This window comes from Bos indicus x Bos taurus, chromosome 13 (genome assembly GCF_003369695.1).
Source record: "Bos indicus x Bos taurus breed Angus x Brahman F1 hybrid chromosome 13, Bos_hybrid_MaternalHap_v2.0, whole genome shotgun sequence".
Classification (NCBI taxonomy): Eukaryota; Metazoa; Chordata; class Mammalia; order Artiodactyla; family Bovidae; genus Bos; species Bos indicus x Bos taurus.
In genome coordinates this window covers 5,658,211-5,678,586 of record NC_040088.1, presented here as the reverse complement: position 1 = coordinate 5,678,586, position 20,376 = coordinate 5,658,211, and the positions used below count along the sequence as shown (strand labels likewise).

The 20,376-nt window shown below is 45.7% G+C and overlaps 1 protein-coding gene across 1 annotated transcript in view; it reads right to left on the bottom strand.

Moving 5' to 3' along the window:
• Window positions 1-16,004, bottom strand: part of B4GALT5 (beta-1,4-galactosyltransferase 5) — a 77,266-nt gene extending 61,262 nt beyond the window's left edge. Inside the window, exon 1 of the mRNA XM_027558296.1 lies at window positions 15,751-16,004. Within this exon, the coding sequence (XP_027414097.1) occupies window positions 15,751-15,865 (115 nt within the window). The 5' untranslated portion in view covers window positions 15,866-16,004. The remainder of the gene's footprint in view (window positions 1-15,750) is intronic.
• Window positions 16,005-20,376: the final 4,372 nt, after the last annotated feature.

The following is a 20,376-nucleotide window of genomic DNA, read 5'->3' as shown; positions in this document are numbered from 1 at the left end:
GCCTCCCTGTCCATCACCAACTCCTGGAGTTTACTCAAACTCATGTCCATCGAGTCAGTGATGCCATTCAGCCATCTTATCCTCTGTCATTCCCTTCTCCTCCTGCCCCCAATCCCTCCCAGCATCAGGGTCTTTTCCAATGAGTCAACTCTTCTCATGAGGTGGCCAAAGTATTGGAGTTTCAGCTTCAGCATCAGTCCTTCCAATGAACACCCAGGACTGATCTCCTTTAGGATGGATCAGATCCTGGTTGGATCTCCTTGCAGTCCAAGGGACTCTCAAGAGTCTTCTCCAACACCACAGTTCAAAAGCATCAATTCTTCGGCACTCAGCTTTCTTCACAGTCCAACTCTCACAACCATACACGACCACTGGAAAAACCATAACCTTGACTAGATGGACCTTTGTTGGCAAAGTAATATCTCTGCTTTTCAATATGCTATCTAGGTTGGTAATAGGCTTCCTTGGTGGCTCAGAGGATAAGCGTCTGCCTGCAATGCAGGAGACCTGGGTTCGATCCCTGGGTTGGGAAGATCCCCTAGAGAAGCAAATGGCAGTATTCTTGCCTGGAGAATCCCATGGACAGAGGAGCCTGGTGGGCTACAGTCCACGGGGTCTCAAAGAGTCGGACATGACTGAGCAACTTCACACACACACAGATTGGTCCTAACTTTCCTTCCAAGGAGTAAGCGTCTTTTAATTTCATGGCTGCAATCACCATCTGCAGTGATTTTGGAGCCCCCCAAAATAAAGTCTGACACTGTTTCCCCTGTTTCCCCATCTATTTCCCATTAAGCCAACCCAAAAAGTAACTCTTACCTAAAGTTAATTTCCCACAGTGCCAAATGAAATTCAATTAAATCCAAACCTTCCAATTCACACAGACCTGAAGATTTCTGGATACTTAAAAGCAGAATGAAAAAGCCAGGCATGCCAAGTCAACAGCGAAACAGAAAAATCAAGCCAATACCAAAACTAAATGTTTCGCTTCCTCCCACTCACATTCACACACTCTCTCTCTCTCTCTCTCTGGGATTCCAGTTGTCCCTTGCAGACAAAGCAAATGATGGGTGCCAGCCTAACACAAGTCAGCTCAAAATAACCTTAGCAACAGAGGCAAGGTTATTTCCACCTTCCACCCATCAGCAAGACTAGCTGCTTAAGAATAACAGACTTACTTTTCATAACAACCATATGGACTGCCAATTTCAGAAAGTGTTTCTTCCTTATCACTCCTCGGAAGAAGTAAAATATAAAACAATTTCTCATTGCCTAGGCAAAAACTACCTCTCAAATTAAATGCTGATGCGCATACTCAAAACAAAAAGTATAGCTTTGATCACAAATTTGAAAACACCAAAACCACTAACCTAAATATTTTTCTAATTCAAAATTAGAAACAACGCCCTTAGCAATATACAAGAAACTGTATCTACTTCTTCCTAAATCAGGACTGAGTGTTTTCCTGTTTATCGATTTTTATTTTATCTTCATTTTTTTGGCCATGCCATGTGATTTCAGGATCTTGGTTCCCCAACCAGGGATTGAACCCAGGCCCACAGCAGTTAAAGGGCTGAGTCTTTACCACTGAACTGCCAGGGAATTCCCTGTTTATCATTTTTTCATCTAGATTTCAAGTTAAGGAGCAAGACAAACCATTAATACATTCATTTGTGATGTGCAGGTTCGAAGCGTTATCCTACACATACCATGTAAGATACGAAGCCTCAAAGGGTTAAAGTCCACACTGAACCTCAAATGGGAAACTTTAGAGCCTACTCGTCATCTATACTGAACCTCAAACAGGGAACTTTAGAGCCCACTCGTCATCTGCCCACAAAGCAGCACCCACCCACACCCCCCAGCTCCAATCAGACATCTGACTCAACTGGGCAAATTAATCTGCAACTCAGCTAGGAATCATACTTTCTATTACAATTAATATCTCTACAAATCCATTGTGCTTTCATTTGATCCTTTTTAATTCTTCACCTTGAGGTCTTAATAGCACAACATGCCCAAATGAGCAGAGAATCAGCTAATTGTACTTTTTAGGACCGCAGATCTGTCCACCTCCACCTTACTTTATCAATTTAACAAACAGTATTTATTGAGAACCTACTTCCCTGATGTCTCAGACGGTAAGGAATCTGCCTGCAATGTTAAGAGACCCAGGTTCGATCCCTGGGTCAGGAAGATCCCCTGGAGGAGGGTATAGCAACCCACTCCAGTATTCTTGCCTGGAGAACTCCATGGACAGAGGAGCCTGACGGGTTACAGTTCATGGGGTTGCAGAGGATCGGACACGACTGAGCAGCTAACACTACGGTGTGCCAAACCAACGTTCTAGGCAGGGACACAACAGTGAACAAGAAAGACGAGGCCCGTGCATCTGACACCGAATTACAGATCCAAGGACAGGCAGGAGTATTTGCGTCAGCCAGAGAAACGCTTAAGGGAAGAGCCTAGTCTTTGCTGGAAACCAGGCAGGAAGTCCATGGGGCTGGAGGGAGAGAAAAGGCATAAATGAAACTGAAGAAGAAGGTAGAAGCCAGACCACAAAAACTTTTCTAAGCTACCATAAGGAGACTGAACTTTATCCTAAAAGCCATGAAAGCCACTGAAGGGTAGAAGACAGACTAATCCTTATCTGACAAATGCTCTCTGAGAACTTTCTCTCTATGGCACTGAGAAAGTACCAGACGTCTGTTCTAAAACTGATACTTCCAGGTGGAAAGGAAGAGACCTCAGCATATAAACACATCCTCCCTCTGCTGGTCGAGAGCATCTAAGAAACTTCGTTATAAGAAACGAAGTGGTCACTGCTCACCTCCATCACCATGACTCTGTTCAGGAGATAAACATCGGAAACATTCCATGTTTAAATATAAACACCCCAGGGTGGCTCAAGGGGAAAGAATCTACCTGCATTGCAGGAAATGCTGTCTCGATGCCTGGGTTGGGAAGATCCCCTGAAGTAAGAAATGGCAACCCACTCCAGAATTCTTTACTGGGAAATCTCATGAACAGAGGAGCCTGGCAGGGCTACAGTCCACAGGGTCACAAAAGTCTGGTGTGACTTAGTGACTAAAGAATAACAAATATAAACACCACCAAAACCAGGTACAACCAATAGGCCCAGCCGGGGGTGGGTGGGGTGGGGAGGGTGTTAAGAAATGAAATGTGTCTTCATGAATTTCTTTAAAAATTTTGCTGCCTTAAATATCTACAATAAAATATATCCACTATTATTCTTGGCAATTAAGGAATGTTAACATCAACTGACCCTTAATTAAACACATCCTCTGGGAATATAAAAATCACTCAAAATTCTGAAAAGCTTTTACTAAAATGAAGCCATGCTCCCTTGTTGAAGATTTAAAAGTAACAGAGCTATGGTGTTCAGATTATTCATCACTGTATCCTCAGACCTAGCACACAGTAAGAAGTTAACACAGAGATTAAGTTAGCTTTAAGAAAACAGCCAAATCAAACAAACGCAAAGTCAAGTCTGTAAATTTTTTCTTTTATTACAGGCTCCAAAACACAAAAATTTCCCAAGGACCCACCTGTTTTAAGTCACTATCATTATCACTCACATTTGGATAAGTACACTGGAGACTCAGCTGATACCAGAGGGAAAAAAAAATTCAAAGTGCCAAATTTTACTATGTCACTGCTGCAGAAGTCCAGCAGGTTCTACATGTTAGACTCTTCTATTTCCTCATTCTTAAACATTCTCTTCGTTTTCTGATAATATTATAAAGGAAACAGGAAAGAAAGAAATCACGTGTTCCTATCACACACCTCCTAGTCAGCCAGGCCACCCTCCTGGCAGGTCGCTCGTCGTCACCGCCTGCCATCCTGTGCCTGTGCCGAGGACTGGGGAAACAGTGCTCTCCTGAATAGAGAACCCCTGGTATTCGAACAATCAGAAGGAAAAAAAAAAAAAAAAAAATCACATTTACCATCAAACTCAAAGCCATGCATCCAGGTCTACGCTCTAAGCATCACCACATGTTAAACAGCAAAGCATGAAAAGTGCTGATTAATCCAGATCTGAGGCCAACAAAATGCCAAGTGATATTTAGTTTACTTTTCACTTTCGTCAAAATCAACATACACTTTCATTTCTGTATGGAAGAAAGAGTGAGCCCAGTGTTTCATGGACTATGCTTATCAATCTATAATACTTTCTAAATTTCTCTTCTAACTCTTATGTTTAACCACTAAAGTGTACTGTCCCCAACACCAAAATTTGGTGTTCTAACAGCTGGCCCTGTCTTACATGGATTTTCAGAGAACTGCGATTAGAAACAGAAAATACTTAAATGCAAATGACATTTTGGTCTTACTGAGCAAAATAATCAACAAACTTCAGAAAGATTTACATTCCCCCCTTTTATCAGAAGAGTCATAGGACTCTTCAAATACTTGAAATATCAAATGGAATCTGCAGAGCGTGTCAACTTGGGCAAAGAGAGTAATCATTTTGAAGACCAAGAATCAGAAATCAAGAAACAAAGATCAAACTTAAACGAGGGGGTGGGGGGGAAAGTAAGAGAATGATAAACCAAAAAACCTTGCCTCCTGCTTTCTCAAAAATCAGCTCAGTTGCTCGTGAAAGGCTTCCATAAGTTACTGACAGGCTGCCTATGGAAACCTTTCTCAAGCAAAAAATAAATAAAAGAAATGGGTACAATGTAGGGAGCAAAAGTTAAGTCATAAAACTTACCAAGTAGTATATTTCTTAAAGTAAAAAGGGAAAATATAAATAAATTTCTATTTATTATATAAATCTGAATCTCATTAAAGTTAAAAGCTTTTGCATATCAGATGACACCTACCAGTAGAGTGCAAAGACAACACGCAGGATGGGAGAAAATCCCTGCAAATCCTGTATCTGTAATGGTTTAATATTTTAACAATATAAAGCGCTCTTAACAATAGACAATCCAATGTAAGGTGGGTAAAAGGAAAAAAATAAATAAATAAATAAACAAAAAGGGTAAGGGAAGCTGAACAGACCTTTCACTAAACAAGATATACAAATAGCCAATAAACACACGCAAAGATGTTCAACCTCATTCCTCACTAAGGAAATGCAAACCACAACTACATGGAGCTACCATTTCACACCTAAGGGATGCCCTACACTTAAAAAAATGCACACGCAGAAAATGAGTGTTGGCTGCAAGACTGGAGAACTTAGAAGCCTCACACACTGCTGGTGGGAGTACAAGATGGCGCCGGGGAAAGTCCGGCAGTCCTCAGAGATCTAAACAGGATCGCTGTTGCTGTGCGGTTACTGTTTAGTCGCTCTCTCATGTCCAACTCTTTTGCGACCATGGAATGTAACCCGCCAGGCTCCTCTGTCCATGGAATTTTCCGGGCAAGAATACTGGAGTGAGTTGCCATTTATAACTCCAGGGGATCTTCCTGACCCAGGGATTGAACCCACGTCTTTTGCTTGGCAGGCAGATTCTTTACCACTGAGCCACCTGGGAAGCCCTAGAATTACCACAGGACCCAACCCTTCCACTCCCAGGTAAAGACTCCAAGAATCGAAAGCAGGGACTCAAACAGATACGTGTGTGCCCACATTTGCAGCAGTGCTGTTCACAACAGCCAAAAGGTGGAAGCAACTCAAGTGTTTGTCAACAGATGAGAAAACAAAATGGGGTATACACGGGATGCAATATTATTCATACATAAAAAGAATACAGTTCTGACACGTGCTATGCTAGGAGTGAACCATGCAGACATTCTGCCAAGGGAACAGGGAAGACACCAAGCAACAAATATCCTAAGATTCCACTTACACGAGGCGCCTGGAGCAGCCACACTCACAGCGGATTAGCAACTGGGGGGTGGGCCCGTGGATGAGGAGTTATTGCTTAATGGGAAGCGAATTTCTGTTTGGGGCAACAGAAATTTTTGGAAATAGTGGTTCTGGTTACTTAACATTGTGAATGCAATTAATGCCAATGAATTGCACATCTAAATTACCAAAATACCCAGCAAATTTCATGTCAGAAATATTTTACCACAGAGAAATAGCAAGGGGAAAAAAAGGGCAGAGTTGTTTCGGGCAAGGTGAATATAAAAATCACAAAATCACTGAATAATTTAAATTGGTGTCTCTTCTCCAACTCCCTCCCCTCAACCCCGTTAAAACTCAAAATAAGGATTAACTGAAGAGGCGACTCTTTCCCCAGGTTAAACGCAATACAACAACCAAGAGGCCAGTTTGACCACGCGACAGCTTCTCCATTCATTTCAATTAATATTTCAGTGCATCTGGCGTGCTGAGCGCAAGGACAAGGCAGTCCAGAGAACCTCCCCATCACGACTCCAGAAATTACGAAGACAGGGATAAAACGAGTTTCTCTTTCAAAGTTAAATGATTAAATGGGTTTATTTAAACACAAAGATTTACAGTAAGCACATCCAGAAGCCTGAGGTCAGTCTGCTGTCGCCTCAGGCCCACCTGGTTTAACTTTCCTAAATTGGCAATTTTTTTTTTCATTTTTCTGCAAGAGAATAAAGGATTATTTTTTTTTAAACTAAACAAACAAGACCACAACACAACATTTAAGAAACTACTATTTTCTGACCTTTAAAAGCCAATAGTCTACCAATCAGAAAATACTAATAATCATCACAATCGTGAGTATAATTTAAGCTTAGTGCTTAAAAAGCACACCTCCTCACAATGGGGCAACTAGCAGTTCCATGAGCAGTAAAAAAAAAAAAAAAAAAAAAACCTGTTTTTCCATCTTTCCAAGTATACAGTTGTTCAACACTGAAAAGCAAAAAGTTTAAGTGTCTATTAATCATACTTTTAGGACCACTTGGGGTGAAAAAAAATTCCTTCTCCATGGATATTTAAATGTTTTACAGCTCTTTAATAAAAATAATAAACTGCTGTGCTCACTAGCACAACTCTAGGTTAAGTTTTAAAACACGACACTGAACTTTCCTACAATCTACACGTCCCTGTACGTGACACTCCACAACATTTTTCATCATTATAATTACTAATTGCCTCAGAGAACTGCTCATAATTGATGATGGTAACTAAGGTACTTCAGAACAATGACCAGCTTTCCTTCCAGTCGTGGCAAAGTACCTGGGTATCTCTGTCACCTGGGAAGGAGGCGGAACACTACTTATAGTCTAATAATTACTGACTCAAACTAACAAAAGGGGTGGGAAGGGGTGGAATCTGAGAAGAGACACCACTTTAAATTATTCAGTGTGATTCCCAGGCTTGGGAAAACACTGGATTCATGGGATCAGCAGGAGGTATGAATGCTCTTCGCTATAAGCCACAATATTAAAAAGAATCACTGGGTCAAAATGTAATATTCATTTTTCATTTAACATCCAATTACCTAGAGGACTGAAGATGGAGCAGAAGCTAATGAGTCCAGGGCTCCGTTTCATGCTTAAAAGCTAAAGTGTGAAGCCAGAGGGGAAAAAACTGATTTAGCAGATTAAAACTTAAAGGATTACCCAGGGGACAAAAAGGGGGAAAAGAAAGAAAGAAGGAAAAAAAAAAAGCTGTAACATCCCAAAGATATTTCCATAGAGTTCTTTAGGGTTTTTTTCCCTTTGACCATTCTTTGTCACAATGATTTCAAAGACAGACTTTGGTGCAGACGTTTCTAAGTCTTATTTTCAGGGCAGATTGTCCTCATGATGGTTACACACTTACAACTATGTCTGATGTTACACGGACACTTCACGGAACCCACCGCTCAGTGTTTCACTAACGGTGGGAACTAAGTGAATGAGAGGTCTGAATTTTTTAATTAATAAACGGGGTATCTTTACTTGACAGAACTCATTACTCCTTCCCCTAAAAGGTTCAACTCACACTTGCTCAGAACGGTGGAACTTCGGGTCCGAGAGCGACCCTGGAATCTGTACTTGAGTTCACTGCCTCAGTTTATAGATGGGAAAACTAAAACTGAAACACAGGCTTCCATCTAGGTACTGGTCAAGCTGGGCTGGCACCCAGTCCTCCTCTGAGTTTAGCACTAGCATGAGGCCAAGAGGACATCTCCTATGGCTACAACCATTTACACAATTGTTACACGACATCTCCTACGGTTGCAACAAAATGTAACAATTCTGGGCCTATCCAGTGTTGTGCCCAGCTCTGTGCCAAGCCCCCTTCCATGCACATTCCACTCAATTCTCACAGCAACCCTGAGGAAGATGGTATCCTCCATTGGGCAGATGAGAAAACTGAAAATAGTTTGCCGACTCAGTCAGAGTTGACTCAAATCCAGGTCTGACTGATGTCTAACAGTTAACTCCAGTGTTAGTGGAGGCCGACTCTTTGTGACCCCATGGGCTGTAGCCCACCAGGCTCCTCTGTCCACGGAATTCTCCAGGCCAGAATACTGGGGTCGGTAGCCATGCCCTTCTCCAGGAGATCTTCCCAACCCAGGGGTCAAACCCAGGTCTCCTTCCTCGGAGGCAGATTCTTTGCTGTCTGAGCCTCTAATTCACCTTCATCCTAGGCCCTTGCCCCAGCCTACAGGCTCCTATTCGGCCTGACCCCTCTGTCTTTCTAAGCTCACTTCCTACCACTTACCGTCACTTATAAAAATCCAGCCAACCTTCACTAGGGGTTCTGCCTCAGGGCCTTCACATACGCTTGACAGCCCCATCACCACCCTAATCTCCAGACCTCAGAGTGAGCAGTTCTACCCTTTAAGTCAAATATTACCTCTTTAATGAGGCTTTCCCTAACCACTCAGTCTAAAATAGACCCTCAGTTACTCCTACCACTATCCAAAAATACCTTGCATATTGGCTGTCTCCCCACCAGAATAAAAGCACCACAGAGAGGAAAAACCTCCCACCAGAATGAAAGCGCCAGGATGGCAGAAATGTTCCGCCTTACTCGTCTCTAGACTGCCCAATACCCAGAAGAGTATCTGACAAGAGGGACGGCAATCAAAAAACACTACCTATTCAGTCAGTGAATGAATGCCTATGTCGGAACTCCACCTCATTAACAGCTAGCATCACAGAATATAGAAATTGATTAGCTGGTTGCGGTGGTTTACTCACTCAGTCATGTCCGATTCTTGCAACCCCATGGACTGTAGCCTGCCAGGCTCCTCTCTCCATGAGATTCTCCAGGCAAGAATACTGGAGTGGGTTGCTACTTCCTTCTCCAGGGGATCTTCCCAATCAAGGAATCAAACCTGGCTCTCTGCCTTGTAGGCAGTTTCTTTACTGACTGAGCTACAAGGGAAGCATCAATTGATTACATACTACCTTCAATTTTTCTCTAGGTGTTTCTCATGATGAACCTTATCTTTTCAATCATGTGGTATGTGCCTCAGGGATATTTTGTAATTCTCAACTTTGGACAAATTAATGACTCAATCTGGGATTATAAAGCAGTGAAAAATCTAGAAACTAAAGAATAACTCAAACCAGTCCATCCTAAAGGAAATCAGCCTTGAATATTCATTGGAAGAACTGATGTTGAAGCTGAAACTCCAATACTTTGGCCGTCTGATGTGAAGAACTGACTCATTTGAAAAGACCCTGATGCTGGGAAAGACTGCAGGTGGGAGAAGAAGGGGACGACAGAGGATGAGATGGTTGGATGGCATCACTGACTCAATGGACATGAGTATAAGTAAACTCCGGGAGTTGGTGATGGACCGGGAGGCCTGGTGTGCTGCAGTCCATGGGGTCACAAAAAGTCGGACACGACTGAGCGACTGAACAGAACTGAGAGAATAACTGTTCTTCACTAACAGTGTACACAGGCCTGCCTCTTCTTATCTCCTTGAACTTCTTTGAAGCCAACACCCAATCTGTTTGCTTCTGTTTAGCCTTCTGCTTCTGATTAACCTTCAACTCCGGGAGGTGGTGATGGACAGGGAGGCCTGGCGTGCTGCAGTCCGTGGGGGTCGCAAAGGGCCAGACGTGACTGAGTGACTGAACTGAACCGAGCCTTCATCTTGACCAGTGCTAACCACTAGCTCTCTCTCATCTCTGGCAGGCCTCTGCAGCATCACAGTGTCCACTTCTCGCCTGCTGAAGTTCTGTTTGCTTTGTGCAGCTGGACGTGCACAACGTATATTCCATGATCTAAAAAGCTGCTGGGACTTCCGTGGTGGTGCAGTGGTTAAGACTTCGCCTTCCAGTGCCGGGGATGCGGGTTCGACCGCTGGCCAGGTATGCGGGTTTGACCGCTGGTTGGGGAGCTAAGATGATCCCACATGCCTCATGGCCAAACAACCAAAAGGTAAAACAGAAGCAAGGTTGTAACAAATTCAATAAAGACTTTAAGAATGGTCCACACCAGAAAAATCTTTAAAAAAATAAAAGCTGCAAAATTAGTGTGAAGTCGCTCAGTCGTGTCCAACTCTTTTGCAACCCCATAGACTGTAGCCTGCCAGGCTCCTCTGTCCATGGGATTCTCCAGGCAATAATACTGGAGTGGGTAGCCATTCCCTTTCTCCAAGGGAACCTTCTCCACCCAAGGATCAAACCCAGGTCTCCTGCATTGCAGGCAGATTCTTAAGGAAGCAAGTAAATCAGCAGCACTTCAGCTCCTATGGCTTTGGTATTCCACAGTCTTCAGTTCAGTTCAGTTCAGTCGCTCAGTCGTGTCCGACTCTTTGAGACCCCATGAACCGCAGCATGCCAGGCCTCCCTGTCCAACTCCCGGAGTTCACTCAAATTCATGTCCATCGAGTCAGTGATGCCATCCAGCCATCTCATCCTTTGTCGTCCCCTTTTTCTCCTGCCCTCAATCCCTCCCAGCATCAGTCTTTTCCAATGAGTCAACTCTTTGCATGAGGTGGCCAAAGTACTGGAGTTTCAGCTTTAGCATCATTCCTTCCAAAGAACACCCAGGGCTGATCTCCAGCTCTAAAGAGTCCTGGCCACACAAGAAGACCCTCCTTCCTGCCATATTACCCACGGGCCTGTCAAGCTCACTGGGGGAAATGTCAGGGTCGGAGGAGAATTAGCTACTGGTTGGAGTATTGAGGCCCTGGAATGGCAACTGATACTGTCTGAACACTGCTTCCCAAGTCTGTCTGGAACCAGCACATTTTCACTGTTCAAGAGACTTCAACTTCAAACCTAAGACTTTGTTTCCAACATAGCAAACTTCTGCAGAAAGACATAAAACATCACCAAAATCCTGGTCAAATGTGCCGCTGTTCAGTTTTATAACCTCAATCTGCTCTCCAAATGTGCTTTCCTTCTAAGACTGATACAATGTAATACTCAGAGGAAATATCTGAGTGAGCCAGCCAGTGGGGAGAAGCAGGTCCTTTAACAGGGTGATGCCTTTTTTCTCTAAATAACCCACATTCACAGTGCGTATTTCACTCCAGAAAAGCTCAGGAACTAAGTGCACCAAAGCATTTTGAGGCCACTTGCATGTGAGGATCAACAATTTTCATACTACACTTAGGAGGGGATCTGAAATTTTCCTGGGGTTACTAGAAAAGGTTGCATTTGATTATATAAAACATGTATCTTACCTAGAATCTTAGGTCCAAATCTCGTATAGAATGTGCATGAATTATCAACTTTCTATACAAAAAAACTTCTCACTAGAAGTTTGGCTAAGGCAGTTCTAGTTTTTCAAACAGCTTTGTTTTGTGGCCAAGGATAAGATCAGAGAATCAAGGGAACTTGCTCAAGGTCGTCTGGTCAAATCAGGTGGGACTGAAATGACTGATTTCTGCCTTCCAAAAGTCAGCCATACATCAAACTTGTCTTGGAACTAAGCAGGCCCAAAGGGAAAAATCACTCCTCCTTTCCTTCCCTCAACAAAAGCAAAATTAAACAGAGGAACTTTAATAAAATGTCCTCAGTATATAGACTACGGCTCTAACAATGCAGGGGCATGTCTCAAAATCAGTAACTGAAACGATTTGCAAACGTGAGTAACTGCTGTAACAACCTTCCCGTGTGACAGCACCATAAACTTCATAAGAGTTTAAAAATCAGCCCTTCAAAGGTACATCCATAAATACTTCACTTATCTTCCAAAAGACCTGGTCAGACTGGAACAGAGGGACTCTGAGCTCTTGGATTTTTCCTAAGTTAAAAGATCATAAACATGTCCAAAGTTCTCTTCAGAATTCTGAAAGGAACAGGGATATTTCAAAAGTGCAGGTGAGACAGGTGATGAAATCAACAGTAACCACTGAGGCTGGAGAGGGCAGGGGGCTGCAGAGAAAGAGGCACGTATGCACTTTCATAACCACATTCCTTTCCTCTTCCTTTTTCAAAACCCCTACCTCTCTGACACTTCTGCCCCATCCTTTTCATTTCTACTTTTAAGCTGCTAATGTTAAAACACTACTTTTGATTTAATAACAAAAACATAATGGCCAACGAAGCTGTCTTTTTAAATTACTTAAACCGGATCAGCATGGGGATATCAAAGTAGCTAAGAGCACTCTGTATTTGTTACAAACACATTATAGCCCTATTTAGTGATCCTCCTCACATCCAATTTTCTAAGTCAAATGGTACCAGGACCCCCATTTCAGATGGCCCTCAAGCCCAGGAAAATTTCCCTTCGCTCTCAGACTATACGGGTCACTGATATTGAGAGCCAGCGTTAGATCTCAAAAATATTAACAATAGTTATGCTGGAACTGTAGCTGGGCTATATTACATGTGAGCAACTTTAAAATATTTATAACTAACGTGATTTTTCTCACATCTCAAATTCAAGTCTGCCTATTTCTGAGTACAGCTGTAACACACTCTTGGATTAAGGACTTCACTTTAGCCCTTGAGCACAACGTGGCCACAGGGTATACAATGCAAACCAAAAGCAGGACTGGAAAAAATTAAACCTGGAAGGAAACACAAGTCTGATACTTCCCGTTATGCCAGAACACAGAATTGTCATTAGTTGAAAATGTATTAGGTTGAGCTACATCAAACTGCTGACATACAACTGGTTTTGACCTGCAAAAATGGAAATTTCACATGAATATCATCTAATATTATTTTCTAAGCTCATTTTAATAATTGTCTCAAATAAGGTCTTCACAGCCCAAGGCATATAAAAAGCTTCTCTTTCTCTAGTTTGCCTTAACCTTTTGAAAAGATTTGCCACCTTCTGTCCAAAGCTGATTTTAAAAAATTAAGTCAGTTAACAGGAAAGCCAAGATAAAACTACCAAACTCCTCAATGTGAGAACCCGAAAATCACTCCACATCCTTTCAACCACTCCCCTTTTCCGACTAACAGAATTTGAATCCTAAATTGATCTGCCCTTTAGAAGACTTATACTTAAGGAGAAATTAGTGACTATTTCAGTGATTTCCATCTTTTTCAGTTACCAGTGAGGTAGGAACTGAAGTGTGGTAGAGCCTACTGCTTTACACTGGGGTTCCAATGACCTGAAAATCTACCTCTGAAGAATTTTAATTAAGTTGATAAGTTCCATTTTGTTTCAGAATCCTGCTTCTAATCTCTCTAATCAACAGGGTGATTACCAACCCAGTGGGATATATTTTTCCATTTAGACATAGTTGATATATGCAACCACACCAGGAAAAAACCTGTTTCTTTCACAAAAGGGCTTATGGCTCCAAGATTGCCTCTGGGTTCAAATCCATCATTTTACACTCATTTTTTTACAGTCTAATATCCAATATGCTAATGAACTCTTTTCTCAATTAATTCCCCTAATTACTCACCTATTCTTATTCTGCCCAAATTCCTACCTCCTCACCCGGCCACCCAGTTCCTTCCCAGAGGGACACGCTTCTTCTAGAACACTGTCACAGCACCCTGATGTTAACTGTTCTAGCTTCGAGATCAAGTTTGCAGTTCAAGTCATCACTATTAGCCAAATGAAATATGCTCTTCAAAAAAAAAAAAAATCAGGAAAGAATCTTTTGCTGTATCTGGAAATTTCTCTATTCAGCTAGTTCAGTGTTGACAGGTCAACAGAAAGGCACTAATCATTACTACAATCCTAAAGGGTTTTTCTCTAGAGTTAAACCATCAACCCTTTCCCAACATCCAAATAATCCAGACTTTTTAGAGCAAAACTGCCCCACTTCCAACAGCATCTTCTGATCATTTTTCACCTTAAACTGAGGTTTTCTTATGGCCCCATGGTCATGCCAAGTCAGGCAAATACATACATATATACCTTAAACTTTCCATCTACTCTCTTCTTTCTCAAAAGCTACATACGATAGTTGTTTATTTTAAAACTCTCTAAGCATCAAGTACAATGGTAAGCGCCTTAAAAGGGTATTTATCTACTTCTAGCTTTAAAACCCTATGAGGTTTTTTCATCCTAATGCACACCCCCATTTTACAGAGGAGAAAAGCTGAGGCTAAGTAACTCGCTCAAGGTCATACTGGGAAGGGACCAGAATCCAAGTCTGACCTCCAAGTTCCCTGACCTTAATCCTCACCCTGCTTCTTCCTTCTGGTATCTTTCTTCTCCTCCCTGATGTCTGCTCTGTGGTCTTAGACAGCCTCTACTTGGGCAGGGCTCAGTTTCTCCAGAGCCGCCTTTCCTTTAAAGGCTAAGCCTTTGAGAGAAGAATCAGTATCCATTCCATCTTTTCTCCACGCTCCTCCTTCCCACCTGCACCATTTCCCCAAGGCTCTCCTCACAGCTCCTCCTCTAGGGCCGTCCACCCCCGCCCCGGCGCCAGAACAGGTCCCCTTCTACCCTTAACGCCAGCAGAGGCCAGAAGTGAAAGAAGGGAAGAAAGGAAAAGGCGACACAGCACCCCTTCCCCCAAGACTTCAGTGGAGAAGAAACTGGCTGAGGACCAGAGAGGGGTGGTGAGGGCTGGAGAAAGATAGGCAGAAGGGCAGGGAGTGGGAATGACAAGGGTGTGCCCTTGGGGGTAGGCGGGGCAGGGGAGGGGATGGAGTGGCGGCGTGGGACACTCCGGGGCTTGCAGATTGAATGGGGGTGGAATTCCGGGGGGAGCGGGGGGATGGCACCCGGCGAGGAAAGGGATCTGGCCGTTCGGAGGAGGATGTGTGCGTTGGGGCGGAGGACTAGGAGGACGTAACGAGGGAAAGTGGAGGGAAGAAAGGGCAGGGAGGGGGAGCGAGCAGGAAACGGTAGAGTCGCCGGCGAGAGGAGAGGAGAAGGATGGATGGGAACCGGGATGGTGGTACGCCGGAGACCCCAGCACCGGGGCTCCGCGGGGAGGGGCGGGCGGGCTGCGGGCGGCTGGGGGGTTCGGGGTCCGCGGAATGCCGGGAACCGGGGCTGGAGGAGACCCCGGGGCGGGAGTTCCCGAGGCGAGCAGCGGGAAGTGGGGGTTCTGGGGAGGCCAGAGCCAGAACAGGGGGCGTCCCAGCACGACGAGGGTGTGTGTGTGTGTCGGTGTGTGCGCGCGCGGAAGGCACCGTAGGGTTAGCGCGGGGATACGAGACTGAAGGAGGGCAGAGGGTGGGCGGGAGGCTGAGAGTGGGGTGGAGGCTCCGGAGCCCGTCGGGGTTCAGAGGGCGGGAAGGTCCTGGTCCCCCGAGGGCCCGGCGTGTGGCGGGGAGAGGGGGGGGGTCTCCCGAGGATAGGGCCGGAGTCCCCGTAGTCTTCCAAGCGCCAGGCTCCAAGTCGCCTCCCAGCCGGGTGTCCTCCGAAAGCCGGGGTCCCCCAGGGCGGGGCGGTGGGTTCCCGGAGTCCCCCCCCCCCCGCGGAGATCAGAGCGGTACCCCCCACCCCGGGGCCCCGGATCCCCCTCCTACCTATACCCGGCGCCACATAGACGAAGTAGAGCAGCGAAGACGACAGCGAGAAGAAGAAGAGCGCGGCGAGCAGCGAGCGGCGCGGCAGCCGCAGCAGCCCCCGGCGGACGCGCATGCTGCAGCCGGGCCGCCGCTCGGGCGCCGGGCCGGGCCTGCTCCCGCCGCTCCCCGTCTGCCGCCTCCCGGGCCGCCGCCGCCGGCGCCGCCGCGCGGGCCTTGGCCTCCTCCTCCCCGGCCTCGCCGGCCGCCTCTTGCCGCCGCCGCGCCCTCCCAGCCGCCGGCCGCCGCGGGCCCGGCCACATGAAGCGGGCGGGGGCCTGAGCGGCCCGGCGGAGAGCGCAGCGGCGGGGGCGGGGCGGGGCGGGCCGCGGGGGCGGGGCCAGCGCCGCCGGGCACCGTCGCAAAAGACCCGCGCGCGCGCTCACCGCGCGCTTGCCCCGCCGTGCGGCCCCCCCGCGGCGGCCCTCGGGGAACGTCGCCAAATGGCGACAGCCCCTCTCACCGGAACGGCCGCCGCCCTGGCTTTTGGGGAGCGTCGCTGAAGTGCCCGTCGGACGCCCCCAATCTGAGAGCCCAGGGACAGTCTGCAATGTCTGACGCGGCTCGTCACCCACTGCGACAGGAGAGCGCGGACTGTAGGCAAGGGGGCTCAGTACACACTTTAATTCAATTCGGTTTACCGTTTATTGCAAGTCAGACGGGTGCGTGAGCATGTCTTGGCGCTCGGGATGCTACATAGGACAAAACAGGCAAAATCTCTGTCTTCTTGAACCTAACACTCAAATGGAAGGAGAAAAAGAAAGATCAATTCATAATGTCAGGTACTGATAAATGATGTGAACACAATAAAACAGGAGAATATGTTTGAGGGGGACTAACGTCAGGGAAGCCCTCCCTAAGGAGTCACATCAAAGGGTGAACAGCAGTTGCCAAAGCCCTGAGGTTAAAAAAGCTTGATCTGACCCCAGGTTGACTCAAGACCAGCATGGATAAAATCCAAGGACAGGTTGTAGCTCTGGGCAGATTCCACATCCCAAAGACTCCTAAGGAGCTTAATGATAACAGTCACCAAAGGGAAGACTTGCCCTTAAGAGACTCTGGCCTTTACTTACCTTATTAAATCACCCCAACAACCTTGAGATGTGTGCTCTTATTATTCCTATTGTACAAATGAAGAGTGAGGCTCCTGGATGGAGAAGCAATCCACCCAAGCCTTGTAGTAAGGGATTAAATAAAAAATGACTGGTCTCAGACTTCCCTGATGGGACTGTGGTTGAGAATCCACCTACCAATGCAGGGGACATAGGTTTGATCCCTGGTTTGGGAAGGTTCCACATGCTGTGGGGTAATTACGCCCGTGCATGACAACTGCTGAGCCCGCGCCCTAAAACCACAGCAGTAAGAAGCCCGTGCACCACAATTTAGGACTTCCCTGGTGGCTCAGATGGTAAAGCGTCTGTCTACAATGCGGGAGACCTGGGTTTGATCCCTGGGTCGGGAAGATCGCCTGGAGAAGAAAATGGCAATCCACTCCAGTACTATTGCCTGGAAAAATCCCACGGACAGAGGAGCTTGGTAGGCTACAGTCCAAGATGTTGCAAAGAGTCCGACACGACTGAGCGACTTCACTTTCACTTTCAAGAAGCCGGTGCACCGGCTGGGGAGTAGCCCCCTCCCACCGAAACTAGAGAGAGCCCGCATAAGCCAAAAATGAATCAATTAATAAAAAAAGTTTTAGGTGATCCATCTCTCAAGGTACCCTTGACCAGTAGATTGTAGATTTTAAGTGCCTCAGCATTCCATCTGGACCCTAATTCCTATCCTGAAGACAAATTGATATCCTCCTGTGTAGAATAGTATGTGGCCATATCCAAACAACGCTTTACAATCAGTCTCAGGCTGGAAGGCCTCTGAGGCAGTGGGCACAGTAGAACCTGCCTCAGCCTCAGTGGGCTGCCTGCTGAACTGGGGAGCCAAGTATCCCCTTGGAATGCCAGAGCAGTCAGAGGAAGAAAGGACTTTGCAGGGATTCTGTGAAAACCAACAGTTATCCTGCTTTGTATTCCTAAAGTGGTTTATACTTTTCACAGTGTTTCTTTGGCTCTTTAAATGAGGGCTCTAGAGTCAGATTGTCCTGGTCCATCGACTCCTGTCTCCCGCATTCTCAGCTGAACACGACCTTAAGCAAGTTACTTAACCTCTCTGCCTCTCTGTAAAATGGTGGATATTATCAGTAAGGACTGCATCAGATTGTTGTGAGAATTTGGGTAATACATGCACACTAGTTCTCAGCTGAGCGGTACCCCTGAGAAATGGGATGAGAGAGAAGAGGCTTGAACAACAAAAGAGAGAAGCAAATATTTTGACTCGGACAGACATGAATACAAATCGTAACTTGGTCTCAACTGGCTGTATGACCTTGAGCAAGTCACTTCACCCCTTGAGCCTCTATTCCCTACCTGTGAAACGGGCCCAGTGGTGCCCAGCCTATAGGGATGCACTGCAGGGTAAGTGAGGTACAGAGGTGAGGCCTTGGACCAGAACTCTCAGACTAACTGGAATACTCTGACCTGCCATTTCTTTTGCTTGGACCGTGCAACGCTGCCTCCCTCCCAACTCTGTCTTCAATGAATGTTTACAAACACACAGAAAAGTTCAAAGACTAGTACAAGGAACAACTGTACACTCTCCACCTGGACTGTTCTTTTTCCAGATTTAAAAACAAATTTATTTGTATACAATTTTTAAATGTTACTTTCCATTTACAGTTATTACAAAATATTGGCTTTGTTCCCCATCTTGTACAATACACCTGTGAGTCTATCTTACATCCAATAGTTTATTCGTCCCACTCCCTCATCCCTACATTGCCCCTCCCCCTGTTTTTTCAGATTTATCTATATTCACATGTAGGTTTTTTTCTGAATTATTTAAGTTAGTCGCTGCCTTATTGGTACTTCATGCTTCAATACTTCCACAGGAAATCCTAAGAAAAAGTACATTTTCCTACATAACGACAAAAATATTATTACACCTAAGAAAATGAACAGGTATACTACAGTGAACTCTAATATCCAATCCATTCCCAAATTTGGACAGGGAAGCCTGGTGTGCTGCAGTCCATGGGGCTGCAAAGATCTGGACATGACTTAGCGACTGGACAACAACAGTAATTCCCAAATTTCCCCCTGGGTTTAAAAAATCTCTTTGGGACTTCCCTCGTGATTCAGTGGTTAAGACTCCACACTTCCACTGCAGGGGCCATGGGTTCATTCTGGGTACTAAGATCCCACCTGCCCCATGGTGCAGCCAAAGAGAAAGAAAGAAGGAAAAAGCTAGAAGACATGCAAATGGCCAATAAGCCCATGAAAAGATGCTTGCATTTATTTGTCATCTGAAAAATACAAATTAAAACCACACCTTGATACAACATTGGCTGCTGGTTCAGAGGAAAAAAGGGAGTGTCTAGGGCCAAGCCTGGAGGAAGTCTACCTTGAATGGCAGAGCAGGAAATTGTGACTCTGCCAAGGAGTCAGAGAGGTTGGAGGCTGGGTGTTCTGGAAGCTGAGGGAAGAGGTGCCCCTGAATTTGTGAGTGGGATCAATAACCATCCTTGGATGAATTATTTGGAACCCATCCCTGCATCACTGCACATTGGTAAATGACACTCATAGGACTGACTTCCTCAGAGTGCTGCTAGGTGGAAAGATCTCAGGGACTTGAGTACCTCTAACCACGCTGGGACAGGAAAAAAGAGAGCCCCTCTGTGGGCTTCCCAGGGGGTGCTAGTGGTAAAGAGCCTGCCTGCCAATGCAGGAGACATTAGATCCCTGGGTTGGGAAGATCCCCTGGAGGAGGAAATGGCAACCCACTCCAGTATTCTTGCCTGGAGAATCCCATGGACAGAGGACCCTGACGGTATATGGTCCATGGGGTTGCAAAGAGTCAGATCCAAAATGGGCTCCAGTTAGGAAGTGGGTGGCAGGGATCTAGCTGACTCAGAACAAGTGTCCTCCACAGTTGGATTCCCTTACCATCCATCTCTACCCTAGCCTAGGTGGGCAAGGAATTCCCCTGTTCCCCGTGAAAAGAGATAGGGTGACCCTCCCACATCTGGACTATATACTGATGACCAATCTCCACTCAGATTCATCTGAAATAACAAAGCATTGATTGGTTACTTTTTTCAAATGGAAGGGGGGGAAAGATGGTAAAATCTTTCCTCCACACCTCCTTTCATCTCTAAGTCAAGTTTCCAACTCACTCAAGCATTCATTCATTCATTCACTATCCAGTCTCTGTGTCAAACAACCTCACTGCTTTCTGGTCTCTGCTCACATGTTACCTCCTCCAAGAGATTTTCCTCTAAAATATTTTCCTTCTCCCACCCAGAACTCTTTATCTTCTTCAGTTCTGTTCAGTTCAGTCGCTCAGTCGTGTCTGACTCTTTGCGACCCCATGAATCGCAGCACGCCAGGCCTCCCTGTCCATCACCAACTCCCAGAGTTCACTCAAACTCACGTCCATCGAGTCAGTGATGCCATCCAGCCATCTCATCCTCTGTCGTCCCCTTCTCCTCTTGCCCCCAATCCCTCCCAGCATCAGAGTCTTTTCCAACGAGTCAAC